Source organism: Aspergillus terreus, genomic scaffold (genome assembly GCF_000149615.1).
Source record: "Aspergillus terreus NIH2624 scaffold_14 genomic scaffold, whole genome shotgun sequence".
Taxonomy (NCBI): domain Eukaryota; kingdom Fungi; phylum Ascomycota; class Eurotiomycetes; order Eurotiales; family Aspergillaceae; genus Aspergillus; species Aspergillus terreus.
In genome coordinates, this window is record NT_165937.1 from 833,472 (window position 1) to 861,382 (window position 27,911).

General features: G+C 54.0%; 12 protein-coding genes and 1 non-coding gene across 13 annotated transcripts; 7 read left to right on the forward strand and 6 right to left on the reverse strand.

The window, feature by feature from the left end:
- Positions 1-332: 332 nt before the first annotated feature.
- Positions 333-2,116, reverse strand: ATEG_09299 (uncharacterized protein; the record flags this gene model as incomplete). Its single annotated transcript, XM_001217920.1, has 3 exons — positions 333-1,795; positions 1,833-1,968; positions 2,114-2,116. The coding sequence occupies 3 exons, from the start codon at positions 2,114-2,116 to the stop codon at positions 333-335; spliced, it is 1,602 nt and encodes a 533-aa protein (XP_001217921.1).
- Positions 2,117-3,900: 1,784 nt separating this feature from the next.
- Positions 3,901-4,835, forward strand: ATEG_09300 (O-methyltransferase; the record flags this gene model as incomplete). The annotated part of the gene is made up of 3 exons (XM_001217921.1): positions 3,901-3,936; positions 3,988-4,743; positions 4,794-4,835. 3 exons carry the CDS (start codon positions 3,901-3,903, stop codon positions 4,833-4,835), a joined length of 834 nt encoding a protein of 277 aa, XP_001217922.1.
- Positions 4,836-5,161: 326 nt separating this feature from the next.
- Positions 5,162-6,418, forward strand: ATEG_09301 (putative NAD binding Rossmann fold oxidoreductase; the record flags this gene model as incomplete). The annotated part of the gene is made up of 4 exons (XM_001217922.1): positions 5,162-5,444; positions 5,509-5,604; positions 5,659-6,150; positions 6,207-6,418. The coding sequence occupies 4 exons, from the start codon at positions 5,162-5,164 to the stop codon at positions 6,416-6,418; spliced, it is 1,083 nt and encodes a 360-aa protein (XP_001217923.1).
- Positions 6,419-7,561: 1,143 nt separating this feature from the next.
- ATEG_09302 (HPP family protein) lies at positions 7,562-8,531 on the forward strand (the record flags this gene model as incomplete). Its single annotated transcript, XM_001217923.1, has 2 exons — positions 7,562-7,879; positions 7,935-8,531. The coding sequence occupies 2 exons, from the start codon at positions 7,562-7,564 to the stop codon at positions 8,529-8,531; spliced, it is 915 nt and encodes a 304-aa protein (XP_001217924.1).
- Positions 8,532-9,184: 653 nt separating this feature from the next.
- ATEG_09303 (ATP-binding cassette family ATPase ARB1) lies at positions 9,185-11,121 on the forward strand (the record flags this gene model as incomplete). Its single annotated transcript, XM_001217924.1, has 2 exons — positions 9,185-9,796; positions 9,853-11,121. The coding sequence occupies 2 exons, from the start codon at positions 9,185-9,187 to the stop codon at positions 11,119-11,121; spliced, it is 1,881 nt and encodes a 626-aa protein (XP_001217925.1).
- Positions 11,122-11,595: 474 nt separating this feature from the next.
- Positions 11,596-12,921, reverse strand: ATEG_09304 (TFIIH complex kinase subunit CCL1; the record flags this gene model as incomplete). The annotated part of the gene is made up of 2 exons (XM_001217925.1): positions 11,596-12,546; positions 12,607-12,921. The coding sequence occupies 2 exons, from the start codon at positions 12,919-12,921 to the stop codon at positions 11,596-11,598; spliced, it is 1,266 nt and encodes a 421-aa protein (XP_001217926.1).
- A 420-nt stretch (positions 12,922-13,341) lies between these two features.
- Positions 13,342-14,140, reverse strand: ATEG_09305 (E2 ubiquitin-conjugating protein UBC1; the record flags this gene model as incomplete). The annotated part of the gene is made up of 2 exons (XM_001217926.1): positions 13,342-13,516; positions 13,575-14,140. The coding sequence occupies 2 exons, from the start codon at positions 14,138-14,140 to the stop codon at positions 13,342-13,344; spliced, it is 741 nt and encodes a 246-aa protein (XP_001217927.1).
- A 770-nt stretch (positions 14,141-14,910) lies between these two features.
- ATEG_09306 (proteasome regulatory particle base subunit RPT2) lies at positions 14,911-16,488 on the forward strand (the record flags this gene model as incomplete). The annotated part of the gene is made up of 4 exons (XM_001217927.1): positions 14,911-14,913; positions 14,978-15,037; positions 15,104-16,181; positions 16,235-16,488. The coding sequence occupies 4 exons, from the start codon at positions 14,911-14,913 to the stop codon at positions 16,486-16,488; spliced, it is 1,395 nt and encodes a 464-aa protein (XP_001217928.1).
- A 198-nt stretch (positions 16,489-16,686) lies between these two features.
- Positions 16,687-18,294, reverse strand: ATEG_09307 (uncharacterized protein; the record flags this gene model as incomplete). Its single annotated transcript, XM_001217928.1, has 6 exons — positions 16,687-17,139; positions 17,238-17,311; positions 17,364-17,550; positions 17,665-17,704; positions 17,757-18,175; positions 18,280-18,294. 6 exons carry the CDS (start codon positions 18,292-18,294, stop codon positions 16,687-16,689), a joined length of 1,188 nt encoding a protein of 395 aa, XP_001217929.1.
- Positions 18,295-18,465: 171 nt separating this feature from the next.
- On the forward strand, positions 18,466-20,244 carry ATEG_09308 (WD40 repeat domain-containing protein; the record flags this gene model as incomplete). The annotated part of the gene is made up of 1 exon (XM_001217929.1): positions 18,466-20,244. One exon carries the CDS (start codon positions 18,466-18,468, stop codon positions 20,242-20,244), a length of 1,779 nt encoding a protein of 592 aa, XP_001217930.1.
- An 826-nt stretch (positions 20,245-21,070) lies between these two features.
- ATEG_09309 (DUF803 domain membrane protein) lies at positions 21,071-23,563 on the forward strand (the record flags this gene model as incomplete). The annotated part of the gene is made up of 2 exons (XM_001217930.1): positions 21,071-22,049; positions 22,107-23,563. 2 exons carry the CDS (start codon positions 21,071-21,073, stop codon positions 23,561-23,563), a joined length of 2,436 nt encoding a protein of 811 aa, XP_001217931.1.
- Positions 23,564-23,808: 245 nt separating this feature from the next.
- Positions 23,809-23,918, reverse strand: ATEG_10412. The gene has a single exon. It is a non-coding gene; the product is annotated as a tRNA-Leu (tRNA).
- A 264-nt stretch (positions 23,919-24,182) lies between these two features.
- Positions 24,183-26,772, reverse strand: ATEG_09310 (uncharacterized protein; the record flags this gene model as incomplete). Its single annotated transcript, XM_001217931.1, has 3 exons — positions 24,183-24,263; positions 24,376-26,103; positions 26,158-26,772. 3 exons carry the CDS (start codon positions 26,770-26,772, stop codon positions 24,183-24,185), a joined length of 2,424 nt encoding a protein of 807 aa, XP_001217932.1.
- Between the last annotated feature and the right edge of the window lie 1,139 nt (positions 26,773-27,911).

A 27,911-nucleotide genomic window follows, 5' to 3' on the forward strand; every position in this document is an offset into this window, starting at 1 on the left:
ACACAATTTGGCCCAACTGTGTCCATTAGGCTCCAAAACAACTGAGTGCCCAGGTAGATCACTATTCCAGGGACCTCAACATACCTACTAGGTAGTATTCCAGAATGTACCGTACGAGGGAAATTTGCAGAGGTACGTCTGATTAAGTACCAACTGCCCCACCGCCACTATCTTAGTGTTCTATGAATATGAATCCATACGTCAGCTTGTAGAAAGCTTTCCCCTATCAACGTTTGCCAGCCCTTTAAGAGCAAATTTATCGACAGCATGCTGTTCTCTCCTTAAGGTAGTAAGAAGCAATAGAGCCATTCCCATATAGCCCAAGTCTATATCTACTTAGACCTCCTAACTTCCCCCAGAATGCGCTCCGCATCTTCCCAGGGCTGATGGACATGAGTATGCCACCACCAAGGGAGCGGATCGAAACTCGAAAACCGCCAGTCCTTCCAGAAGAACAGCAGATCGCTTAAGCCATCATTAATCTTATCCACCTTCTGCAAGGTCGGATACAACGCAGGGAGAATCCGCCGAACTCCGCTATCCTTGACTGTCTGGTACAGGCTATATTTTCGTGGTGGGATCGCGGATTCAATTAACACCGGTTGCGTGTGGCTGTCACCGCAAAGACTGGCTGCACCATTGACCTGCGGAGCAAGCACAGCCAGATACCCACGGACTAATGTGTGCATTGGGGTAGTGTGGAGAAGACGCTCTGTTGCACTCGCACCGAGTGTGCATCCCGCGATGTGTATCACGTACCGCACGTGGTTCGCGTCGAATTCTTCGTCCACCATGAGTTGCACATTCAAATGTCCTGTCATCTGGGTGCCTGCCTTGGAGGAAAAACGTGCCATAAGTTTGTGGATTGCAGTGGCAAGCCCCTCATCCAGACGAGAGCGGCATGCTGAACGGCTCCCCACGGAGAAGACACGGAGGGCTTGAACTTGCCCACCGACCACCAACAGCTCGGCAGAGAACTCTCCCAGCCGACTCTGCTGCTGCATCACCCATGGCCGATCCTTCGAGATCTGGATCTCACTGACCTCAGAATACGTCAGACTGACCGTCCGCTTCGGCAGGATAACCGCATGCCCGTCGCTCATGGCCGCACTCGGTCGGCGCATGCGGTAGACCTTCGTCGGCGACCGGTGTAGAATCTTGTGTATTGTATCGCGCGACTGGACGTGGTGATTTTCCACGACCGGAAGGTTCTTCTCCTGTAGATACTGGGTAAACGAATCGTGCCTCGCGAACTGGCTCACCAGGGGTGTCCCAAGCGTGATACAGACGCAGCTGGTCCGACTCTCGATTGCCTCCTTGGCCATTGCATCGTCCATGGCGGTTGCGGAGGCCGAGCACGGAATCCAGATGTCGATTTTCTCCCGCTGGACGACGTCCAGCAAGCGGGAGGCGTAGAGCCCGCGCGGGATGTGGTAGAACGCTGACAGGGCTGTGGATAGGCTGACTCCCGAGAGGACGAGCCCGCGCTCAGATATAGATACGCCCGCACCTACGACGCGATGGCCCTGAGCATACCATGCCCGAGCGACGGCCAGCCCATGTGGGGTGTCCACGCCCGTGATCAGGACGGTTTTCGGGTAGAAGTGGACGTCTTGGAGGGCCGTTTGACGCGGGCGGAGCGAGCTGGGATAGGACAAACGGACCGAGACATGCTTCCAGATGTACAGTGCGATGAGGATCGCATTGTTCAACGGAAGAAGAATGATGGAGAGCGTGATACGCAGGAGCCGCGATATCATCAGGCCGGGCAGATGGGATGGAAGGACGAACAGCGCTTTGTGGTTAGAGAGGGAGCCGACGGCTCGTCGCACTGTCGACACGGACATTGACCGCAGTCATGTAGCTGTTCGGAGGCACGATCTGATCCTGGACGGATGGTTGACCCCTCCGCGTCGGAATGCCAGCTGCAAGGTGGACGGCCCACCACGTCAGCCCTGCATGAATCCACTAGCGGATTATTCCGGTGGCCGGGGGGGGGGGGGGGGGGGGAGGATTCTGTGTGATAGAGTTTGAGATGCTAAAGGAAACTCAAGGAAGACCGCACCGTAGGATTCTGGCGAGTTGTGTTTATTGTTCCATTCCTCGGACGAACCATGGTGGATCACGATCGTGTCTTAGGGCTGATCGCCATTCCGCAGGATGATCACCAGTACAGAAACCATAGAGCGTTTGGACGATCTTCCCAGTCACATAGAGGGGACTGTCACGTTTCGGGGGATATGATATATATTAATTTCAAGATATGCATTTATCAATAAATTAAGTACATAGGCTGGATATTCATTAGGCCACAACAATGACCAGATGGATATATATTGTTTGCCATGTTATATGCCCAAGGCTGCCCTAAATATATACTAGTATCAATCCCGTCCAGCCTCTCCTCTGGGGAAAGATCTTTCCCTGAAATACATTGCAAGAGCTTAATGGCTTACATCTAATATCGTGGTAAATCTGTGCTTGAAGTCCATCAGAAGGAGTAGCTGTTTCAAGACGCCGGTCTTGGATGCGAATGGATCCCACTTGATTGACGCCACAACCAGCACCTATACCAACATCTGTTAATACCTCTTGCTGTTCCTGTGCTGATGTGACAGCCTTCCCCGCCATTATCGCATCGATGAAAGCTATACCTACTAACTTGAACACCAGATGGTCAAATTCTATAGCAAGGACTTACGCGCAGGGCACTTATTGAGCACCCAGAATGAACCAACTACACAAGCTCAGACTCAACAACAATGGCAAGTACAAACTCATCCGAGATGAAGGGCTTTGAGACAACCACGCCATCGATGGAGAACCTCTGTCGTCTATGTCGTCGGATGCTTTCGCCCAGACTCCCAGACTCTCGAAAGCGCTTCATGCAGCCAATTTAGTCACCACCGGTGAGCGCAGCTCTCAAAATGCGCAGGGTGAGGCCGTTCTTTCTGTGGTCGGCTGGCGAGCCATTTTGCAGACGACTCGGACATGCTGTCTTACTACAGCGTAACCACCCACTGGCAAGAAGGTGGCTTTGCGCGCCATCTCCGGATCAATGCTCCCAAAGACAGTCCATACGTCCAGGGAGGGACCTCTCGTGCAGTCGGGCATTCGCTACAACACACCACTGGATCGGCTTGACGCTTTTACTTTGCAATTCCATCAGATAAGATCTCATAACGAGACCACAGGCCCACAAGCGCATTTGGATCACAGGGGATCAAGCTTTGGTTTCCTTGGGGATACGGCCACCTCTTGCACTTGTTTTTGGGCCGGGAGCCTTGGGGTCTGGGGTGGGGAGGCGGGGCGCAGGCGCTACTCATCCAGGCACTTGACGATGCAACTTATCGGACAGTGGGCTGCGTGATTGGACTTGAGGATATTCCTTCTCTACTTAGTGATGCGCAACGGTGCTGTCTCATCTTGGTTCGACTGCAGTTAGCTCCTTGCTTTGAACAATAAGGTATTATACACCGAGGTTGCGGGATACCGCACCCTTATTCCCGAACTATCGGCTTACGGAGTAATATTGGGAGATAACTGCCGAGGGACACAATGAGAGCCAGTCGTGCATCCTGACAGTATCGATGGTAGCATCATCGGAGAGGAAACATATCAGACTCTCGGTAGACTTGTCGGAGATATGAGTCCACCCTAGACCAAAAGGGCAATCAGCACCGATTGTCGCGATGACCAATCTGCAGAGGTACCTATGACGTGAGTAAGTGTCCGGATGTTCACAATCCGTGAAAGTTCGGCGTTAAGTGCTCTGCACCGGAACTAATATGAATACGAAGTGCCGCTCGCTGTCAGTACTTAAACCCCGCATCGCCCGTACAGACTGTCCTCCCACTATCGACGTCTACTTCACGATCGAGTACTAACACCACATCAGTCATGCCGACCAACATTGACCCCAATACCGGGCTGTCCGTGAGTAAATGAGACACGTCCTTTCAATCATCAGACTAACCGATACAACAGCGCGAAGAAGGCCGTGAGCTCAAGCTCCTGCACTGGATCTACGAGCACCCGGAGCGAGATGCCGCCGAAGGTAATCCGCAAAAGGTGCTGGATTTGATCGAAGAATTCGGAAAAACCTACCACTTGGTGATTGTTGGCCACGAAAAAGGCCAACACATCACCGACCTGATCGCCGAACGCAAGCCGCAAGTCATGATTGAACTTGGCTGCTACGTGGGCTACTCGGCCATCTTGTTTGGCGACGCGGTGCGCCGCGCCGGCGGAAAACGCTTCTACAGTCTGGAGAAGAACCCGGAGTTCGCAGCCATCGCCAACATGCTGATCGAGCTGGCTGGACTGCGGGACTTTGTGCACATCCTGGTGGGTCGCAGCGACGAGTCGCTGCACAAATTGTACACGAGCGGCAAGGTGACGCAGGTGGAGCTCCTGTTCATCGACCACTACAAGCCCGCGTATACGGCCGACCTGATGCTGTGCGAGCAGCTGGGCATGATTGTGCCGAAGGTGTCGGTGGTCGTGGCGGACAATGTCCTGTACCCCGGCAACCCGCCGTACTTGGAGTATGTGCGGAGCTCGGTGGAGAAGAAGCGGGAGGCCGCAAAGGCTGGGCCGGTGCGCAGTTACAACAAGGATGGCATTCCTCAGCGTACGGTGAACAGCTACCACACGCCGGAGGAGTCCCGGCCGTTGTTTGAATTGACCGGCAACCCGAACTTGCAATATGAGAGCCGGATGATCCAGCCGGAGGGACATCGGGTAAGCAACGTGCGAGTGATTGAGTGATCGGGTATGCTGACACAATATAGGACGCTATTGAAGTGACCCGATGTGTGGGGATCGCCGAGTAGAGATTTTTTTTTTTCGAATGATTACCAAGCAGATGTCATTATAACTATACGGAGTTACCTCTTAGGAGGCTGTATACGGTGCGTCACCATCGGCAACGGGACCCTGTCGCCCGCAGTGCCCGCAGTCGGCTCGGCTTTTGCCATTCATATTATTCATGCCCCGCCCGACCCAGCGGATTCCGTCGCGAGGACCTTCCCCCGCACCCCTCGTCTGCTAGCATCTTCTTCTCGTACACCTATATAAATAGAGGTAGACCCTTGGACCAATTGATTCAGATACTCAGACATCTCTCCCTTCGTATACCTCTTCTCTACTCTCGTGCAATATGGCCTCTAAGACCTGGAATGTTGGCGTGGTTGGCTACGGCTTCAGTGCCAAAACCTTCCACCTGCCCTTCCTCCCTGAAGTCCCGCAGCTGAAGCTCTACGCCATTGTCCAGCGCACCCCGAAGCCCGAAGACGATGCCGAGAAGGACTACCCCGGCGTCAAGTCTTACCGTGCCGCCGAAGACATGATCCAGGATTCCGGCGTCGATGTCGTCATTATCACCACCGCCCCCGACTCCCACTACGCCCTGTGCAAGTTGGCGCTGGAGAATGGAAAACACGGTATGTGCATACATTCAGCGAGCGCTCATTTGGCAAGTACTTTATACTAACTTGCGTATACTAGTTGTCTGCGAGAAGCCCTTCACCCCCACCTCCCAGGAAGCCGATGAGCTGGTTGCGCTCGCCGACAAGCAGAAGAAGCTGCTGGCCGTCTACCAAAGTAAGTCACATGCGCCATAACCATATACATGGACAGCGGAGCTAACGCACGCAGACCGCCGCTGGGACGCCGACTTCGTCACCCTCTCCAAGCTGGTCAAGAACGGCTCGCTGGGCCGCGTCGTCGAATACGAAACCCACTTTGACCGCCACCGCCCGCAGGAGCCCGCTCCCGATGCCTCCAAGTGGAAGAACAAGGTAATCCCCGGCGGCAGCGCCATCTACGATCTAGGTACCCACCTGTTGGACCAGGCCGTGCACCTCCTCGGCAAGCCGGACCGCGTGACCGGATTCGTGGGCTCGCAGCGCGCCGTGAACACCTCCGGCTTTGAGGACTCCTTCACTGTGCTCCTGCACTACAAGAGTGGTCTTCTTGTGACCGCCAAGGCTGGTGTCGTCAGCCCCGAAGAGGAGCAGCTGCGCTTCTGGGTGCGTGGAGAGAACGGTAGCTACAAGAAGTTCCATCTCGACTGCCAGGAGGACCAGCTTAAGAGTGGAATGAAGCCCTCGGATAATGGGTATGGCCGGGAGCCGAGTGAGCGCTATGGTATGTTTTTGCGATTATTTCTCGGGGTGTTGCGAGTTATGAGCTGACGGTGCCAGGTTTCCTCACGACTATTCAGAACGGCAAGCCGGTCAAGGAGGTCTACCCTACGGTGGAGCCTCCCACCTACACGGAGTACTACCGCAAGCTTGCGCGGGCTCTTGCGGGCGAGGGAGACCTCCCCGCAAGCGGTGCGGAGGCGCGCGATGTGATCAGGCTGATTGAGCTGGCGAAAGAGAGCTCCCGCCTGGGCCAAACGATGCAGGTTTAGACGTGGTCTGCGGTAGCTGGATGTGTAAATGATATCATGATGTTTCTTTATATTGCCTAGAATCAATTTACGGGGAATAATTCTTACGTATATACTAGACCAGTTCATCGGCTACCATGTACTGAAGTACTTGCTATTGAAGTCAGCTGATTCTCCAGAGCAGGGCTGCATTACATGGCTCGCTGAGAAAGACTTTGATATTACTGAGATAGTCCCAAACCCGCCTCTGTCTGTTGATGTCAACTTTCCCTGGATCTGTGCATCTACAACTGTAGCTTTCATTGGTTTATAGAGCGAGCCTGGAGAATGCAAGGTACTTAGGTAATGCATCTCGCTGCAGAATCTCATCGATACCTGTGCATAGTCAGGTGAAGTCAGACGGCGGATCCCCGGATTGATCGGCATGGAAGGATGGATGATGTAACCGCTGATGCTCCCGGAAAGGGGATAGTGCGCGGCGGTGGTTGACTAAGAAGAGCGCAAAACACCGCCGGACCCAGCAACTAACCGGATCAGGGTTTCTCTTACTTAACGCAAAACAAGGTGAATGGAAGACCCAAGAAAACTGCACCATTGCTCGTGGTCATGTCGCCTTTTCTCGCTGTTCTCTCGGCCTTGCTTCTCCTCACGAAGACATGCTGTCTGCAGCTCTCCGCGGAGATGTCGTCTTCTTGAGGGAGAAGAAAAAGCCGGCAAAATGTATCCGTTTCGCCCTGAATGAAGTTTTCCCGATGCAGAACTATTAAAGAACCCCCGGGGCCCTCCTGGCATTCGCAATGATGCAATGGACAGAATAAAGACTCCCTCATAGAGCACGGATCTCCTCCTTGTGTCTCTCGTTTATAGGCAGTTTGCCATTCATCATCATCATACATACCTCATTTCTTCCATTCGCTCTCTCGTTCCGCGCAACAGGCTCGCTTTTCTGCCACAATTTGTGCACTTACCCTCGGTAGGTGCATACTGAGCGTGCCATAGCGCGGATCCCTAGAACTATAGAAGACGGGATGAACTGACCTGATAGAACCAGAGCCCTCCCAGCCGAGTGAAGTCATTCGATGCCGTCGTCGTCATTCATATTCCCATAGCTGTAGAAGCCAGAGTCTTCACCTCTTCGGCGGGAGGACCGGTCCTCGGTGCTCGATGGAATCTCAACGCCTGCCGAAACACCATGAGCGGGAATCTCGTCTCACCAAGTTCCGAGATCCTGCTTGGTGGCATGTAGACATCGACACTTTTCTCAACCCCTATCTTCCGGCACCGCCATGGCGATATCTCCCCCGTCCCATCTCCCATTTTATGGGATATCGAGGGGACCGTCATCCCCAGGCAATGGGCAATCTGCTGATAGCTCTCTGGTCTCTGATCGGGGCGTTCTGCGGTGTGATCGTGGTGGCCGAGGTGTGCATGCATGTACCCTCCTTCCAGAGCCATCATGCCCCGATCATCGTGGGTAGTTTTGTAAGTACCAAGCGGTGACCCTCGAATCGATGACTTCCGTGCTAACCTAGACCAGGGCGCAGCCGCCGTGCTGGAATTCTGCGCCATAGAATCGCCCTTTGCGCAGCCGCGCAACGCCGTCCTGAGCCAGCTGTTTGCCAGCGTGATCGGCGTGGGCATCGGGAAGCTCTTCGCCTTGAACCCGCACGCCCACTCGATGTCCCAATTCGGGGGAGCCCTTTCGTGCGGCCTGACCACCGCCGTGATGGTGCTGACTAACACCGTGCACCCACCGGCTGGGGCCACGGCGCTCCTGGCGGTCACCGAATTGTATGAGGTGGGCTGGTACCTCGTCCCAATCATGTTGCTGGGATGCGTGCTCATGCAGGCGGTGGCCCTGGTGATCAATAACATCCACCGACGGTTCCCGGTGTACTGGTGGACGCCGGTGCCGCTGTCCCACCCGCAAGCCGAGGACCTGGAGAAGGCGGCTGGCGGCAAGGGAGATCAGGAAAAAGAAGGGAGCTGTGTGCCCGCTTCGTCGGAAGATGATGGATACTCGAGGACGTCGGTGCGGATTATCATTGAGGAAGGGAAGGTCATCATGCCGGATAACGTGTGGATCACGGCAGACGAGATGGAGTGTTTGGAGCGGATTAGCGAACGCATTTAGTACACAAGCATCTCCATCATGATAATGACTGTACATACCTACCTACCAAGGTACTTATCTGGATGTCTCAGCACTCTGGTGTATCTACGCAATGCGTACCTGATTGATGCCTGCAAAGACAGGCAGAAACCCGTGATGTTGATGCCCAATCGGGCTAGGGTGCGCCACGTCCCGCGCGGTGACGTCTGTGGACCAATCAGCGGCCCTATGAATCAGCCCCACGGAAGGAATTTTTTACAAACATCGAAACTTCTTTCTCTCTTCTCTCCGACTCTTTCTCTTCGAACATTCCCATCTCTCGATCTCATCCGCCTTCGAGATCCTCTTTCTATCATCCTAAGGAGTGTCCTGGTTGACCCCCTTGTCATTTGGTGGCTTTGTTTTGACGGCTTCTCGTCTGATTACCATCCGACTCTCGTTCTATCGATAAGGGCTTGTCCATACGGAATCTTGCCTCCCCACCCACCAAGTCTCGTTCTCTTGGTCGCCCCTCTCGCCCACCCCGCTATTATTGATCCACTCCCTCTGTCGAAGTCTCTTTTTTTCCTTTTCATCTCATCTCGCCTTTACGCCGGGCTTCCCACCTCTTCCACGCCCCCTCTCCCCTCACCTCCCCCTTATCTCTCGATCTTACACCCTCTCGAACCGACAACATGGTGTCTGCTTCCAAGGCTGCCCGTTTGGCAAAGCGTGCCGCTGATGGCGACACCAAGAAGAAGCTTGGTAAGGGCAAGAAGGACGCCGTTGCCAACGGCGGTGATGAGTCCCCCCAGGTCGACGCCGACGGAAACCCTCTGCCTGTCGAGGACCAGCCCGCCACTACCGATGAGAAGATGAAGGAGGTTGAGAAGCTTACGACGCAGATGGACAAGCACGGTCTCTCAGACCGTGTCACCACCGGTGTGCTCTCCTCCATGGAGGCCTCCCGCGACGTCAAGATCACCTCCGCCTCCCTGGTGTTCCACGGTAAGGTCTTGATCACCGACTCTACCCTCGAACTGAACTTCGGCCGCCGTTACGGTCTCCTCGGTGAGAACGGTTGCGGAAAGTCCACCCTCCTCAAGTCCATCGCCTCCCGCGAGTTCCCCATCCCGGAGCACATCGATATCTACCTTCTGAACGAGGGTGCTCCCCCCAGTGACCTCGGTGCTCTGGAGTGGGTTGTCACCGAGGCCCAGAAGCAACTGGACCGCATGGAGAAGGAGGCTGAGGATATCCTGGAGCGTGATGGCCCGGATAGCCCCATTCTCGAGGATCTGTACGACGTAAGTATTGATATCAAAGCTTGGAATGCATTGAACGACGTGCTGACTTAACCCAGCGTATGGACAAGATGGATCCCTCCACTTTCCACACTCGTGCCTCCCTGATCCTGACGGGTCTCGGTTTCAACAAGACGACCATTCACAAGAAGACGAAGGACATGTCCGGTGGTTGGCGTATGCGTGTCGCCCTGGGCAAAGCTCTGTTCGTCAAGCCGTCCCTGCTGCTGCTGGATGACCCCACCGCTCACTTGGATCTGGAAGCTTGCGTGTGGTTGGAAGAATACCTGAAGAAGTGGGAGCGTACTCTTGTCCTGGTCTCCCACTCTATGGACTTCCTGAATGGTGTCTGCACCAACATGATCGACATGCGTATGAAGCAGCTCATGTACTATGGTGGTAACTACGACTCCTACCACAAGACCCGCTCCGAACAGGAGACGAACCAGATGAAGGCGTACAACAAGCAGCAAGAAGAAATTGCCCACATCAAGAAGTTCATCGCCTCCGCCGGTACCTACGCCAACTTGGTCCGTCAGGCCAAGTCTCGTCAGAAGATCCTCGACAAGATGGAAGCCGATGGTTTCATCCAGCCCGTCATCCCCGACCGGGTTTTCAGCTTCCGCTTTGCCGACGTCGAGAAGCTGCCTCCCCCCGTCCTGTCCTTCGACGATGTCTCGTTCTCCTATTCCGGAAAGTGGGAGGATACCCTCTACGAACATCTCGACCTTGGTGTTGACATGGACTCCCGTACTGCCCTGGTCGGCCCTAACGGTGTCGGCAAGTCTACTCTGCTGCGCCTGATGACTGGCAAGCTCCAGCCCATTGGCGGTCGTGTTAGCCGTCACACTCACTTGAAGCTCGGCATGTACAGTCAGCACTCCGCCGAGCAGCTCGACCTGACCAAGTCGGCTCTCGAGTTCGTCCGTGATAAGTTCCCGGAGAAGAGCCAGGACTACCAGTACTGGCGTCAGCAGCTGGGCCGCTATGGTCTCAGCGGTGAGTCTCAGACCGCCCTGATGGGCACTCTGTCTGAGGGTCAGAAGAGTCGTATCGTCTTCGCCCTCCTGGCCATCGAGGGCCCCAACATGATCCTTCTGGACGAGCCCACCAACGGTCTCGATATCCCCACCATCGACAGTTTGGCTGATGCCATCAACGCCTTCAGCGGCGGTGTTGTGGTCGTGTCCCACGATTTCCGTCTCCTTGACAAGATCGCCAAGGACATTCTGGTGTGCGAGCACAAGACCATCCACCGGTGGGACGGCACCATCGGCGACTACAAGAACCATCTCAGGAAGAAGATGGTTTCCGAGGGTGCTGTCTAAGTTTGTCCTATGGCTGGCTTCTTTGTTTATTCTTGTTATGATTGGATGTTTAGAGACGACAACGATGAACCTGCGGAAAAGTTGTAGGAGGGGACAATGGGGAAGGGAAAAGTTTCTGACAGGAGTGATGAACCATCCTGCTTGAGATATAGGCCCAGCGGGGCGCCCTTATTTTTCAATTTTCCTATTCTTTTTCATACCTGGAGATATCTGGTCTTTATTCTTTTGGGTGCTTTGTTTTTAGATGGATTGTTTCATACCTCCCTCATCATCCCCTACTAGACTTGAGCGTTTGAGGGGTGAATTCATTTGGTGTCATTCATACTGCTGTTATAGATATAGCTGGATGAATCCAGTGATTGATACGCTAGTAAGGAACATTAGATTGGTCGTAAATATATCTACCCAATGCGACGACGCTTTTATCCCAACCTCTATGCAATAGATTCATTTCGCCAGACCCCAAAGACCGGACTATTGATCTCCCTGTGTCTCCTTTGTCCGCTGCGTCACCAATTCCCCGCCAAATATATCCTTACTCTCCTTCTGCTGCTCTAGCTTCCGCTTCTTCGCCAACCGCTCCATCTCGCTCTCCGACGTGCCCGCCTCGCCGCCCGACCCTGCCGCCGCAGCCGCCGCCGCAGCGGCAGCAGCAGCGGGGATACGCTTCTGACCGGCGAGATTGACCTTCTCCGGATTCTGACAGTGGTACAATTTCTTCCCGATGCGCCGAATATTCTTTTTCTGCTCTGGGTCGGAGGCCCAATCCGTCGACGTATACGACTGCAAGAGCCGCACGCAGTTCTCGAGGGTGACGAGGAGCTTGGAGCGCAGTTCCACGAACGGGGGCGGGATGGCCTCGCCGGGGGCGCCACCGATCTTCGTCTCGAGATAGAATTCAGCCAGTGGGCGGTCGGCGATCAGGAAGGCGGCGAGCCAGATCTGCGCGGGCGTGTAGAGGAAGTACGCGTCGGTCATCTGGGCGGCGGACTTGAGGGTTTCGCGGGTGGCGTGGTGGGCGCGGGCGATGCGGTCGGAGACGGACTGAGTGGGAGCGGGCGATGGAGCGGGGAGGGCGAGGAGGCGCTGGCGCAGCGAGTCTGGCGTGTGGTGGGAGAGATGCGGCGCGGGCTGGGCGAGGCCCTGGGCGGTGGCGGAGAGCTCCATGATGCCGCCTTCGAGGCCGCGGAAGGGATGGCGGACGTCGAAGGCCCAGCGGAGGCTCTGCATGACGAGGAACTCGGGGGCGATGATGTCGTCCTCTGTGGCGTCGCCGGGGATGGCGGCGGCGAAGTCGCGGAGCGAGATGTAGCAGTTGTCCGTTTTTGTGGCGAGGAAGAGCGCGCACGGCATGATGGTTTTGGGGTGGTAGGTCATCGGGCTGTTGGTGAGGTAGAAGCGGCGGAGGTATTGGATTGCGGTGGCCTGGGTTGGTTATTTGTTAGTTGGGTGTCTTGCAGGAGTAGGTGGAGAGGGAGGATATACGCGGACAATGGTCGGGAGAGGCGGTTTATACGCCTCTCCCAGTTGGATGATTTGCTCGCAGTAGTAGCGGACGAGGAGGAGCTCTTCCTCTGTGGTCAGACATTCGATCTCCGGGGGGTGCGGCTGGTCTTCGGAGGGAGTCCCTGCCGCCGAGGGCGTCGCCGACTGACGGGCCTCGCGGGCTCGACGCAGCGCTGCGCGGACTCTCTCGCTCGCATTGGCGTTTGTCTTTGCGCGGAGCGAGGCCAGCGAGGTCTCGGTGAAGGACCAGAGGCGGAATTGGGAGGAGGCGCGGTAGAAGTCGTCTTCGATCATGTTGATGGAGAGATTTGGATGAGGAATGTGTGGCAAGAGGACAAAATAAAGAGTCGGACCCGGCGTACGAGACGTTTTATCGAGTCATGGTGTGGATGGGACTGGGGAGAAATTGGAGGATGAAGACGAAGAGACAAGAGGTAAAGGTGAGGTTGATCCACGTGCTTATCGATAAGCGTTATCGATAGGGTTCCGGAGGCATGGATGTACATACCAGCTAAGGTACACAAGTTTGACAGAGTGGAATATTCAATTCTTATGCTAAACCGCTAGCTTCACGATCAGATCGCTGGATATATGAAATAAACAAACACAAAATGAGAAACATCCCGAACAACAGAGAACTGATTTCGCCAGGCACCATGCTGTGACATACTCAACTGCCAGCTGCGCGCAATAATCAACCTACTAATCCATGGCTCATGGCTCTCCTAGTAGATGAGCTGTGATATCACCTAGAGCGGCATCATCAAGAGCATAGTCTTCTCCGTCCATCCGGTCGATCCCGTAAAATCGCAACGCCGCAACAACGCGATCCACATCAAAGCCCATGCTGCAGAACCGGTCCACCAGGTCCTTATTGTACCCATCATATCTAGACCGACGTGAGCGACTCCAACCTAGCTCCAGAAGCACTGTGATGATATACGTACTTGGACAGATCCTCAGCCGCCTGCGCCTCCTTCGCTAGAAGCTCCTGTCGACGAAGCGATTCGTCGGTAGCTCCTCCGCTACCCTCCGCGGCTTGTTTCCTCGGGGCCCCCGCATACTTGGCGGCCCATTCCTGCGCCACACGCTCGAATTCCTTCGGTTTTGTGAGCATCATGTTGGCGACTTCAGCATCCTGGGGGTCTTTCGGTTCGGGCGTCGTCAGCAGCGACTGCAGCGAGAGAAGCGCCGACTTGATGGTCAGAACCGGCGACCACGCTGTCGATAGGGTGTCCAGGCAGATGGCACCCGTTTGACTGCTGATGTTGGGGTGCCAGACTTTGGTAATGAACTTCATCACCGGCGGACGGAACGGATACTCTGCCGGGATCCGAACATCGACCTCGTACGTACCGCCCTCGTATGGTGTTCCCGGGGGCCCTGGGAAAGACCCCCGAAGATGAGTGATGTCGTCGTCATTTCCCACCGGTACGGCGATGATCTGGGAATGGGTATCCGCATGTATGTCGGCGAGTTCCTTGGCGATGCGACGAGATTGGTTGGATGCCATGGAGTTGGCGAGTGGTAAAAAATCGAGTCGCGGTAAGAATAATTTGAGCTATTTTGGGAATACACCCGAGGAAGAGGCACGCAGGTCGAGATGAACCGGCTTAGGTCGAGCTGCTGGTAAGCTTCGTTAGCTAGCGCTTGGGCGAGAGAGGTTGACAAGCTGTGTACAGAGGATAATTTTAGAAAACCAGTGACTGAAGGATACGGGTAAAATGCACAGGAAAATTGCTTATATCGTTAGGGATGAGAAACCGGAAACTTACTCCGTACAGTTGGCGGAGCGGAAGTCGAGGTAAGATGAGGGGAGCAACGCCGCGGGGAACTGAAGCAGGCGGGCAGACAAATTATGGAGGTGACGGGCAGCGGAGAGGAAGCACAAAGGTATTTCGGCAGAGGCCAGTTTAAGGGGAAAGATGAAAGGTAAAAAACACCTCTAGTGAGGGAGGATCAGAAAAGAAATGAAGTTATTCCCATCGAGTTCTGCAGATGTGATCACCATCACGATCCGAGTTCAGGCATCAAGGCATCAAGGCACCGTGATGTCAAGTCACGTGAAACGCACTGGCTGACAAAGCGCCGATGGCAACTGCAGCTCTCCAGCTCACCATCATCATCGTCACCTCCATCCTCCCAGCTCACTGTCCTCAATCACCCTCCATCTCCTCCATCACCTGGTGGATTCACGTTGTTAAATACTTGTTGTTCCCTCAGACCCAACGATCTTCCTGCTGTAATTGAGTGACTTTATCCCCTGCGGTGAAGCTCAGGACTATGGTATGTGCCAAACACCGCTTCAGCTTCTTTGTTATTTCCATCCACTAACACGTTCCTGCAACAGGGTAACCAGCAGTCCAACATCCCCCCCGGTGGCGATGGAAGAGATGAGAAGGACAAGAAGGTACGTACGACGTTTCGTTGCGTTGTCTAATCCATCCCCTTCTTGAGCTCCCATCCGCTAACACAGCTTCGTTTTCAGAAGGATAAGCCCAGATATGAGCCTCCTCCCCCGCCGACGACCCGTGTTGGTCGCAAGAAGCGCAAGGCTGCCGGCCCAAGCACCGCTTCCAAACTTCCCGATATCTTCCCAACGTCACGTTGTAAATTACGATATTTACGAATGCAACGCGTGCACGACCACCTGCTGTTAGAGGAAGAATACGTTGAGAACATGGAGCGTCTACGGAAGGCCAAAGCGCAGGCAACACAGGATGCAAACCGCGGGGAGTTCGATATCATGGACCGCAACGCTGACGAAAGAGGCCGAGTCGATGACATGAGAGGTACCCCGATGGGTGTTGGAAACCTGGAGGAGCTTATCGACGACGACCATGCGATCGTCTCGAGTGCCACTGGTCCCGAATACTATGTGTCTATCATGTCGTTCGTGGACAAGGATCTTCTCGAGCCCGGTGCCAGCATTCTCCTGCATCACAAGTCGGTGTCCGTGGTTGGTGTATTGACCGAGGAGTCGGACCCACTCGTGTCGGTCATGAAGCTCGACAAAGCCCCCACTGAGTCGTATGCGGACATTGGTGGTTTGGAGACACAGATCCAGGAAGTTCGGGAGTCTGTCGAACTTCCCCTGCTTCACCCCGAGTTGTACGAGGAGATGGGTATCAAGCCACCCAAAGGTGTTATCCTTTACGGCGCTCCCGGTACCGGAAAGACCCTGCTCGCCAAGGCAGTTGCCAACCAAACCAGCGCTACTTTCCTTCGTATCGTTGGAAGTGAACTGATTCAGAAATACCTTGGTGACGGTCCTCGCTTGGTGCGACAGATCTTCCAGGTCGCCGCGGAACACGCACCTTCCATCGTTTTTATCGATGAGATTGATGCCATCGGTACGAAACGTTATGACTCCACTTCGGGTGGTGAGCGTGAGATTCAGCGAACCATGCTTGAACTGTTGAACCAGCTCGATGGTTTCGATGACCGTGGTGACGTTAAGGTTATCATGGCCACGAACAAGATCGAAACTCTGGATCCGGCTTTGATCCGTCCCGGACGTATCGATCGTAAGATCCTCTTCGAGAACCCTGATCGTGAGTTCCCTCCCCATGAGATAGCTGTGAACAAACTTGCTGACCCTACGCAGAAAACACCAAGAAGAAGATCTTCACCCTGCACACCTCGAAGATGTCCCTTGGAGACGATGTTGACCTGGATGAGTTCATCAACCAGAAGGATGACCTGTCTGGAGCCGATATTCGGGCGATTTGCACAGAAGCCGGTCTGATGGCACTGAGAGAGCGTCGGATGCGCGTGCAGATGGAGGACTTCCGTGCAGCTCGCGAGCGGATCATGAAGACGAAGCAGGACGGAGGCCCTGTGGAGGGACTGTACTTGTAAGCAGCGAATGGTAGTGTACCACTTAATTTCAGCTTGGATGCGGTATCTACTTCTACTCTAGAACTAGAGGGATATGAATGCAAGTGAATCTTGACTCATTGCGAGGACTAAAGGGCCGTGGCTTGAGTAGGTAGATATATTGAATAAACGTTTGACCAAGCCCATATCTAGCCAAGGAATAGCGGGTAAAGGGGCATCCTACTGCTGTCCCTCTGTCTCCGGTGGAGCCCTTTTTACATACAGGTCTCGTAGCTGCTGGCAAGCACCCCAGATCCGTCGTCTATTCCCCAAACCCATGAACATCGGGTCCATGCCAAGTTCCGGATTGGTCTTCTTGTCGAGCCACAGATAGAATGCTTTGAAATTCAGGTCAGACGGATGGTCCTGTAGTATGTCCGATAACTCCCAAAACCAGTCCATTGCGCGGCTCATGCGTTGCTTCCAGTATCCATTAGACTGAGTCGCGCGACACACTGTCGCCGACGCCTTGCGGAACTCAAGGAGCGAGCACGCTGGGAGCATATCGAGCATGTTAAACAACACCTCGACGGGTAGATTGCCGAATGGATCGGCTACCACATGGCGCTGGTCAATGCTGACATTGGAGATTGGCAGTTTGAAAGTGTCGTGCTGGAGTTTATCCCGTAGGAACTGTTGGATCCCCTCATCGAGGGATGTCGGACATGATATGCAGTACTGCTTCGCGGTCACTTGACGCTCCCCCATTGAGACAACTCTGTGAAGCTCACCTCTTCGCCTGGTTCACAGAGCCAGTACTGGTCAGGACCTTTGATATCACCGTAGTCCAGGTCGAGTCTCGGGTCTGGATTCGCGTTAGTAGTTCGACTTCCGAAGATCCCGGCGGGAGTGCTTACGTCCAGGATTGATGTCCATCATCACTTTATACAGGACCTTCTTGTCAATGTTGTCAAACTCCATATCGTTGAATATAGAGTACAGAAGGAGCTTGAAGCAGCACAGATGGAAGGGGAAAACGCAGTTCACGGTGGTGTAGCTAGAAATTCGGGTCAGACGCTCGGTGCGCAACAACAGACAGGCTGTCTTACCAGAAATACGTATCCAGCGATCCTTCGCCATCAACGTCTCTTCTAATAGTGACGCTATTCTACCAGATGATGAGCTGTCTTCCAGCGGAATCACGAGTCGACTACATACCAGGTTATTCACGCTACTTGCCGGACCTTCAAGATACCCTCTACCGCAGGTTAACGAGCGTCTCGTGATTTCGAAGAATTCGTGTGGCATACTCTCCCGTAAAATCGCCCACACGGAGCCAATATATGTTATGCAGCCACTCCCTGCTTTCGGGGCTGACGAGGCGGGGATCATATCTCGTTAGGTCGTCTGGGTCATAGGGATCCTCGTCTGACTCGTAGTCGCTGGACCAGTCACTGTCAAAATTGATGGGCACGCGTTGATTAGTTGCTTTCTCCCGCCGTTTGGCTTCCACGTATGTCTGGCGTCGTTTGAGGGCTTGGGGAGATGAGGAGCCAATTGCCCAGATTCCCGCGGGCCCGCTGCAGATTGCGCAGTAGAATTGGGTGGTCATATTGCTCAGGATAGGGGACCTGGTACAGGTATGTGCTCTATTGTCGAGGTTTTGGAAGAGATGAAAGTGATTTGCAATAACACGAGGCTGAACGGCATGGGAGGTATGGGGACCAAACTAAGTACAACGTAGAGGTATGCCGGGATGTCGAACCATCCGACAGATATACCAAAGACCAAAATTCATAACCAGCTCTGGACTGAGCCAGCAGAGCTACTTACCGATTGAATAACCATGTTTTTCCTGTTTCCCGTCTAGGATGACCATCTATATGTGCTGCCTGAGGCATCAAACTTACTTGCAAACCAACCAAACAGCATAAACCAGGCAAACAACGTCGCATCGCGTCGCCGTTCTTCCACTCCAGGCCTGGACTCAAGTCTCTCGCCACAACACCTTGCATCAAAATGGACGGTTTCGACGAGGAGGCCTTTAAAAAGTTCTTCCCGACGAGCTTTGGCAAACAACAGAAGGGCACCGACGTGGGCGCTCAGATTGATCGCACCAAGCGCAAGCATGTCACTGCCAAGCCTGATGGCGATGATGAAGCCGAGAAGGCAGGTCTGAGTAGTGAAAACGCTGACGCCCAAATCGCTGCCGACGAGCATAAAGAGCACGATCGCGACGACAGCGATGAGGATTCTGACGACTCCGACTCCGATTCGGATGATGAAGACGAGTTCCCCGTCTCCCATGAGCTCATGCTCAAAACTCATGAACGCGCCGTGACGACAATCACAGTCGATCCCGCAGGATCGCGACTCATTACAGGCTCTACAGATTGCACCATAAAACTACATGACTTTGCTTCGATGACGCCGTCGACCGTACGCGCCTTCAAGTCCGTCGATCCTTCTGCCAAAAAACAGTCCGCGGCGCAGGATGCGCATGCTGTGCACTATGCCGGATTCAACCCCCTTTCGCCGGGCTATGTTCTCGTGGTTTCCGCTACGCCGCAGCCTCGGATTCTGGATCGCGACGGAGAGACGGTGACGGAGTTCGTCAAGGGAGACATGTACCTGAGGGACCTGAACAACACGAAAGGTCATATATCGGAGACGACGAGTGGTGCGTGGTGTCCGACCGACGAGAACCTCTGCGTAACTGCGGGAACCGATAGCACGGTGCGCATCTGGGATGCGAACATGGGCCGGTCGCAGAAGGAAGTCATCATGTACAAATCGAGAGTCGCCGGTTCCGCTGGTCGGAGCAAGATGACCGCCGTCGCTTGGGCCTCTCCTAAGCAAGGCGGCCCCAATGTCCTTGTCGCCGCTGCGCTTGATGGCAGTCTGATGATGTGGAGCGGTAACGGGCCGTTCCATCGGCCAAGCGGTGAGATTCGAGATGCTCATGAGCGGGATACGTGGACCAGCGGGCTGGATATCAGCTCGGACGGGAGATTGGTGGTTACCAAGGGCGGAGACGATACGATTAAGCTTTGGGATACCAGGAAATTCAAGCAGCCGATCACGACTGTCGCGCATCCCTCGAGTTCCTTCCGGTATCCCTCCTCGAACATCGTTTTCTCGCCTACATCCGCCAATGTCCTCACGGGGTCGGAGACTGGGCATCTGCATATCTTGAACCCGGCCACGCTGAAGCCTGAGTTAGTCACCCCAGTCACCCCCGGATCGGCTCTTATCACGGTACAATGGCACGAAAAGCTCAACCAGATTCTTACCGGGTCTGCTAATGCCGAGACCCATGTCTTGTATAATCCCAACATGTCGACGAAGGGGGCGGCCTTGGTTATGTCCAAGGCCCCGAAGCGTCGCCACATCGACGATGATCCAAACCTCACGATGGATCTCTCCCAGGGCATTTCCGGCGATAACGTGGTGGTCGGATCGAATGGCGTTCCTCATTACAGCTCAGCAACCTGGTCCGCTCGGCATCCGACCATCGGACTTACAGCCTCGGGTCGTCCCAAGGACCCGCGACGACCTCATCTACCGGCACAGACACCATTTGCCAAGTCGAATCCGGATGAGAAACATATCCGGGAGAACATCCCGTTGAGTTCCATGCGGGACGAGGATCCTCGAGAAGCTCTCCTCAAGTACGCGGAGAAGGCCCAAAAGGATCCTTTGTTCACCAAGGCATGGAAAGAGACCCAGCCCACGCCGATCTACCGCGAGCTGAGTGACGATGAAGAGGAGCCCGAGAAGAAACGAGCGAGGCGATGATGCGGGTTTTGAACTGGATGTGACCTGGGTCTCGGAAAAGCACCCGACAATTCTTGTACATAGATAGGACCGTTTAGCAATGAGTGAAGCGATCGACAACCTCCTCGCGTCCTTAGGAAAATTAGCGCCCAAGCCGGCGTGGTTTGAATAGCATCAGGTGGATGAGAACTGCTCGATGACGTTGAGGGGGGCGGGGGCGGACCAGATCCAGTGCGCGCTGATCGCCAACCCAATAATTCAATAGTCGCGAACTGCGCTAGACTTGCACCTTAACTACAACATGCTACTGCTGCGCTTGGACTATCGCGCTCCTCCTCCTTCATCCTCGCACGTGCGCCCATAAGGATCCTTTTAGCTCGTCCACTGACCTCCGTTTCTTTCCCCGCTGATTTCCTTCCGTCGACTCCGCGTCTGCCTGGGTAACCTTGTTAGCCTCACCATCCCCTCGACCGACTCCTTCCATTCTCTCTCACCGCCGAGTCTCGAAGAATATATTCTCTCCTGTGGATAGGGGAGATTTTGTCGCGCATCAGATCACAGAATGCAGTGTTGGACAACAGCATGAACCTACGTTGTCTCGGCTGGACGGAAAACTCTCACAAAGGACCACCTCACTTGGGGTGGCATTAGAGCCGCGTCAAAAGCTTTGTCGCGCCTATTATCCTGCGAAACACAACTTCTCTATTTAATAAAAGCTCGAGTGTGATATCGGCGCCCACATCCACTCCACCGGAGGCAGCGGACGTTTCGGAAAGGCTCTGGTGCTGGTCGACCCTTTCCCCTATTTCGCCCCGTTCCTCCTCCATTTCGTACATACATATCCCGGATGGATTTTACCCAGGAAGAAAGCCTCGCAGCTGGTCTGCTCACAGCGTTGTTCTCCGCCAGCCCTTCGCCGACTCTCTCACAACATGTCCTCGCCTCATCGCCGCAGCCGACTCCTACGCCGACGTCAGCTCCCGGAAATAACGGTGACGGTGGAGGAGGGTCTATGAAGGAGTGGTCTTCGTTGATCGGAATTGTCACCGCATTGGCTGGAAATGTGCTGATCTCCTTGGCCCTCAATATCCAGCGGTACGCCCACATCCGGATCGCCAGGGAGCTGGAACAGGATAAGTTGCAGCAAGAATTGGACTGGAAACGCGCCAATCCAGACCAGGCGACCACCGGGCCTTACGGGGCGGTCTCTGGACCTTACGGCGATGATGCACAGCGCGACAGGAGTCACGACCGAAAATCCGCTCGCTATCGGGATGAATCACCCTACCATGACCAGCCGCATGTGGACACCGGAGACGAGGAGCATGCGGACGATCACTCCGACTCGCACGACCGAATGCGGGACTCCTTCCTGTCCGATCAGACGGCGCGTCCGGGCGATAGTCTGCGCCGCAAGTCTTACCTTCGCTCGCCGTACTGGTGGGTCGGTATTGTTCTCATGTGTCTTGGGGAGACGGGGAACTTCTTGGCCTATGGATTTGCTCCCGCATCTATTGTGTCGCCGCTCGGGGTAGTTGCGTTGATCTCGAACTGTGTGATCGCCCCTTTCATGTTGAAGGAGAAGTTTCGGACTCGGGATTTCTGGGGCGTGCTCATTGCGATTGCAGGGGCCGTCGTGGTAGTCCTCAGTGCCAAATCGTCCGAGGAGAAAATTGGACCCCATGACATCTGGGTGATGATCACCCGCTGGGAGTTCGAGCTGTACCTGGGACTTACGGCGGCGCTGATTGTCGGCCTGATGTGGGCTAGTAGCAAGTATGGTCCACGGACTATCTTGATAGATGTTGGATTGGTCGCATTGTTTGGTATGTGCCCTGCGACAGGTTATAAGTTTGTCTTCCAGTTTGCTAATCAAGTTTTAGGCGGTTACACTGCTTTATCCACAAAAGGCGTCTCGTCTCTATTGTCATTTACATTGTGGCATGTCATCACGTTTCCTGTCACTTACCTCCTGGTATTTGTCCTTGTTTTTAGCGCCCTCATGCAGATCCGCTACATCAACCGCGCCTTGCAGCGGTTCGATTCGACCCAAGTCATCCCGACACAGTTTGTCCTGTTCACTCTATCCGTCATCATCGGCAGTGCCGTGCTGTACCGAGACTTCCAATCTTTCACACCCGTGCGGGCCGTCAAATTCGTCGGTGGCTGCCTGCTCACGTTCCTGGGTGTGTATTTCATCACCAGTGGGAGGGTCCAAAGCGACGACGAGTCTGCTTTCTCAGTCGATGATGAAGAGGAGGCCATTGGTCTTCTGGGGAGATCTCGATACCCTGACAGGGTTGACATGTCACCCCCGGCCCCAGTTATAAGAGCCCAGAAGTCCAGACAGAAGTCTCCAGGCCCCCGTGACGATGAGTTGCGCTCCCCTGCAGGGTCTCTACTCAGCCATGGTATCGAAGACATCGACGAGGGGGATCGTACGCCCAAGGGTGTCCTTTCCGCCGCACCCTCTTCGCCTATCAGCTCCTTGAGTGCCGAGTCTGAACCATCCTCTGCCGGACCTTCTTCACCTCCACTCCCATCGAACTCTTTGTTGAGAAACCCCTGGGCCGAGCCACATGCAGACTCCGTGCCAACGCCCAAGTCTGAACCCCAAATACGCCCCGCCACCCCTCCGCCACAACCAGCCAGCCCAACGATGCTTCTCCGGTTTCCAGCCGCGCCAGGCTCTGAAGACCACCACCACCACCCGCAAGCTCTAACTCCCGGCGGCGCCGAGAACGCGCAGTCCAACTCCCGACACAACACAGTGCCACAGACGCCTCCGTCGCGTAGACTGCGCAACTCGATCTCTTCCCGCTTCTCTCCCGGCCCTCTGCTACCGACCATCTCGGCCGGTTTCAGCGCCGTCGTCGCCGAGTCCCTGCGCCGTGGAGAAACCAGCCCCCTCAAGGAACGGAAGCATGCAAAGCGAGCCTCCAGAGGCAAACGGCTCAGCACAACCTTTATCGATGGCTTCCTCCGCCAACGGGACGGCGAACCACGCGAATCCGGCTACGAAACTGACGGTGGCGCCGATGAGACACGACTCGGTCTCCCCGCCGCTCGGCTTCGCTCAACCGGCGACCTTCCCATAGATCCGGTGGCTGCGGATCGCTCCGCGCCTGCCGTCGATACGACGGGTGAGACTCAGCATTCCCATGTGGATGATCTCTCTTCTCTAAACCGCCTGCGGAGTCTAAGCGACTCGTGGAGCGGGGGCGTGGCCTGGCTTGGGGCTGCACTTCGCAAGTCGGGCAGTGAGAACCAGGCTGCCACGCATGAGACTGCTGTTGAATCGCGCGGTAGTGAAGCGGGTGATGGGGATGCGCGGGTGTGAGTGTTTTTCCAATTCGTCTAAGTATTTCGTCTATATGCGGTGGACACTTCTTCCGTGGGCTTTTGCACCGAACATATTAGGGTTATTGTGTGTTTTTAGGACATGTAGCATAGCATAGCATACTTATATAGCTTTTAATAATTACTAGAGTTGTGTATATACTTGAATTCATCAGTAGAATTTGCAAAAAAAGACAGTCATAACCAGGCATGTATGGTGAGAAAGGAAGAGGGAGCAAAAAGTAATGACAAAGCTGGGATTCGAACCCAGGTATCTTTCGAAACACGGACACGAGGCAAACCCGAAGATTCGCACAAACCTGAACCGTGCGCCATAACCACTCGGCCACTTTGCCACGTGGTATTCTAGGATTGAAAATTTTGACAACATAAGCAGAATGAGGATAGCTGTCAAGCCAACTCAAGTATTCGCGTCAAACCCCCAGGCTTTCAGGCGCAATCCGGATTTCTTATATCATAAGAGGATCCAGACTCGTCCAGGTATTGATCGGATAAGGAGATAATGGATTAAGCGCGAAATACCAGTCAAGATCCAAGTCTCTCTGTAGCAGACATGATTAGACATGAAGGATAGTCTGCAAGATCCAAAACTGCGTAACTCACAAAATCGCCGCCTGCGGCATCTTCCAAAGTAGCTGGCTGTATATTATTTCTAGGATCGTTCGTCGGATAAGACACATCTGACGTCAGAACTGTTCCTGAATCCGCGCTCCGTGTTGAAAAGGTCGTATGTCCCTGTTATACGGTAGTGGTTATCGCATATTCAGACCTATCGGGCATACAAAAACTTACTACTGGAGATGTTCCATGACCCGATCTCTCTGTCTGAGTCGTAGGACTATTGGGTCCTTCCTCCATTAATAGTTCCCGGCAGCGACGAGATGCCAATGGGCAAGCGTCGTCTATCGTCAAGACTGGCTCGCCTGATGACCCGTCCAGACTATGCGAGCCCTCTTCTGTGGCTAATGTCTGGCTTTTGATTGCGGTGAAGAGCATTGTCAAGATACTGAAAACTTTGGTTGCTCGCTTTTCTGACCGGACTTTGCACTCGAAGTGCTTAATCGCGTTCTCCACACTCTGGAAGAGTGCCAGGCGCTGGTAGAACACGCTTTGGTCCATATATCCTGAAATAGTACCAGGAAATGGATCAACCACTCGGTCCTTAGCCTGCAGACGGAGCTCAAAACAGATAGTGATGGCAGCGTGGAATATATCATCTCGGAACATCCCCCCTTTGAGCTGTAAGATGTGGGGGCAGATGTTGGCTTCATTGACCAACTGGTCAGAAGGAAGACTCCCCGGCGAATACTCCAACTGAGCGAGTAACGCTAAGCTGCTCTGCACGCAGACTCGTCGGGAAAAGACATAAGGCTCACCCAACGTCTCTGCAAGCTTCAGGAAGAATGGCCTATGGAGAGCTAGCAGGCATCGGTAGTGGAGAAAGAGAAAGAATGATCTGCGAAATTCTGGGCAGCTGTCGACAGCTTCAGCAGTGGTTTCAGGCCTGCTTGTATCTCGTAGTTCAGGCGGGGCATGCGCAAGCTCCTTTGAGAAACGTTCACTAAGCTTCATAATCTCATCATAGTTGACACTCAATCGCACACGGTTGATGGTCTTCGAGATCATCATCCTGGTCTGTAATGTCTGCGCGAGTGCAATCTGAAAAGAAGTTCTGGTCAAAGTAGTTGGTGGCTTGGAAAGAGGTAGGCGAGGTGAGTCAACAGAAAAGTCCTCATCATCGATGTTCGATGGAAAGGGGCAATCGAATTCGTCCCAGGATATTGCCAAGGGTAATCCACCATATATTGAAGCTTGGAGTTCCAGCTCTATGATGGTCAGCCAGAGTCTTTTCCGAAGTTCGGCCCAATAGGGAGAGAGATGGGCGAAGTTGGCCGGGTCTCGATGAAGGCCCATCAGCATGGCTTCTCGAATGAGGGACCCTGAGCCCATGCCGGCTAGATCGCCTTCCCACGCGGTGGCTTGCTGTGCGAGCAGCAGCAAGCACTTAATTTGGATCACGTCCACACTTAGCTGAGCATGACTCGTCATGAGTGCTAACCAGGTGGCAACGGCTTCAATCCAGTTGTGACACATCTGCATTAATGACCGCTGGCTTAACCCCGCTGACTGTAGCTGTTTTCCCGAAGCGAAGCAGCCAGAGCAAGCCATCAACGTAAGGAGCTTTGCAAGAAAAAGCTCATTTGCACAAGAGGTATCGGTCTGCGATTCTCTTTGATCCCAGAAGGCATTCCATTCCCCAACAAAGGAGGGAACGTGTAGTATTCGAAGCGTATTCTCGAAGGTTGAGAAGTAGAGCTGCATTAGATATTCAGCCAGTCTACGGTCGGGTAGTAACTCTTTCAACTTTAGAGAGTGTTGTTGGTCACACCACCACCGTCTATCAGGTCCTCGTAGATCATGTTTCAGTCGCTTTAGCGTCAAGTATTCACCGAATTCTGAATTAGTGGGGCTTGGTTTGTTGCGATAGTAATCATGCAGATGAGCATTGAGATCCGGAAACTCCAGTTCACTCTGTCAGCTAGGAACTGTGGAGTGAAAGGAGCCGAGCCTTACCATACCGAGGGTCGTCGCCCAATGAGTCCGTCCAAAGAATCTGGTTCTCTGTTGCTTCCCTCGAAACGACAACGGAGCCAGGGATTGAGAGAAACTATCAGCTGACAGGGAGGGAGTCTGTTGTTTTCCCTGTCCTTGATAGCCGTGAGAAGATATAGGGGGCGTCGCAGTATGGCGTGACTCCACTGCCCCGAACGGCGATGACAGAACGGGGTTATCCCTCACGGGGCCATGGCCCTCAACGGCACTGCGCCTGGTTGTTGCATTGTATGAAGGATTGATTGGCATAGGAGCACCGGTCGTGGGTGAAGGATGGGCAGTATCTGGATTCTGCGTATTCCTTACGGGGCGCGACCTTATCGGGGCTGTGGACGTTGTTTCTGGTCGAGATGAAGAAGGAGTTGTTGGAGGCCGAGGATATGTGCAAGCATCTTGGGCGTTTGATCTTACACACTGACCACAGGGCTTCTGACGGTCGCACCCAACTTTTCGTCTGCGACACAGGGTACATGAATAGACTGATCTCTGACTTCGAGAGGAGGTGTTTCTCTGAGGGTTCACCCTCATGATACTTCGTTTTGCTGCGTTTAACTGACTCGGCTGCGAGGGACCCATGATGTAGGGCCGATGAGGACTAGGTCTGTTAAACAGATGAGACTATAGAAAAATAGTTAGGAGTGCAGTTTTATGCAGTGGACAATGCAGGTTTGATTGCAGATGATGATGAGAATGAAGAACAGAGGATGTTGAGAATGATACATCGGAGGAGAACATTTCAAATGGGGAAGGCAATATCTCCGACCCGGGACCTTACTCTATCGAGTAATGCCAAGTCTCCCGGAGAACCCGCTTTCCTAAAGGGGTAAACACCATCCACAGAGCATGTACAAATCACCCTGTGAGCTGTCAGTCATGTCTTACACTGTTTGCTGGCTCTACATGTCTCATATGTTCTGTCCGGGGTTCCAACTAATCCGGTCTGTGTGAGATACTACAGGACGGAGCAGCTAGTCAATAAATTTTAGTCTACTATCTCCTGGCTTGCTGTTTTCTGCCACACTAGCATAGGGGCTTCTCACAGGGAGACACGTCTATCAAAAGGCATTGACTCCTAGTATACCGCAGTATGTCTGGAACAAGAGCCCCAAGACAAATTCTCCGGGGACAGACAAGCTGACGGTTTCTGAAACAATATGGAATTTCATGTCTGGAGAGAACGACGCGGAGGAGTTGCGTTGGGAGCATTAAACAGCACATGAAACAAAGAGCGCGACATGATAAACCGCATCACAATCTGACCTCAGCTAGAATCCGAACCAAAGACGCTATCCGAGGCGATGATGGCAATAGCCACAATCCGATAAGGTCAGCGCATGTAGCAGACCTTGACATTTCCCACAAAACCTACCAGAGCCATATCGACACCGGGAGTGATGACAATATCAAGGGCAGGTCGATGGCCCCTCCGTGAACCGGCAGTCAGCGCCAATTTATCGTTGTGATGGACACTTTCGCACACTTCCGCAACCCTTCTATCACCATCGATCACATCGACGTTCCGCAAAACGCGTCCATGCCGTTCTATCAGGAGCGTGAGCTCCTTTTCAGACACCGACTTCGCATCCTTTACAGCCGCATTATTCAGCGTGATGCTAAAGTTTCCAAAGGCGGGCGCAAATCATGGAGCGCCGGTGGCCAGGGTAACTCCGCGCTCATCCCCAGGCAGAGTGATATCCCATGTGCTTCTGATCTTT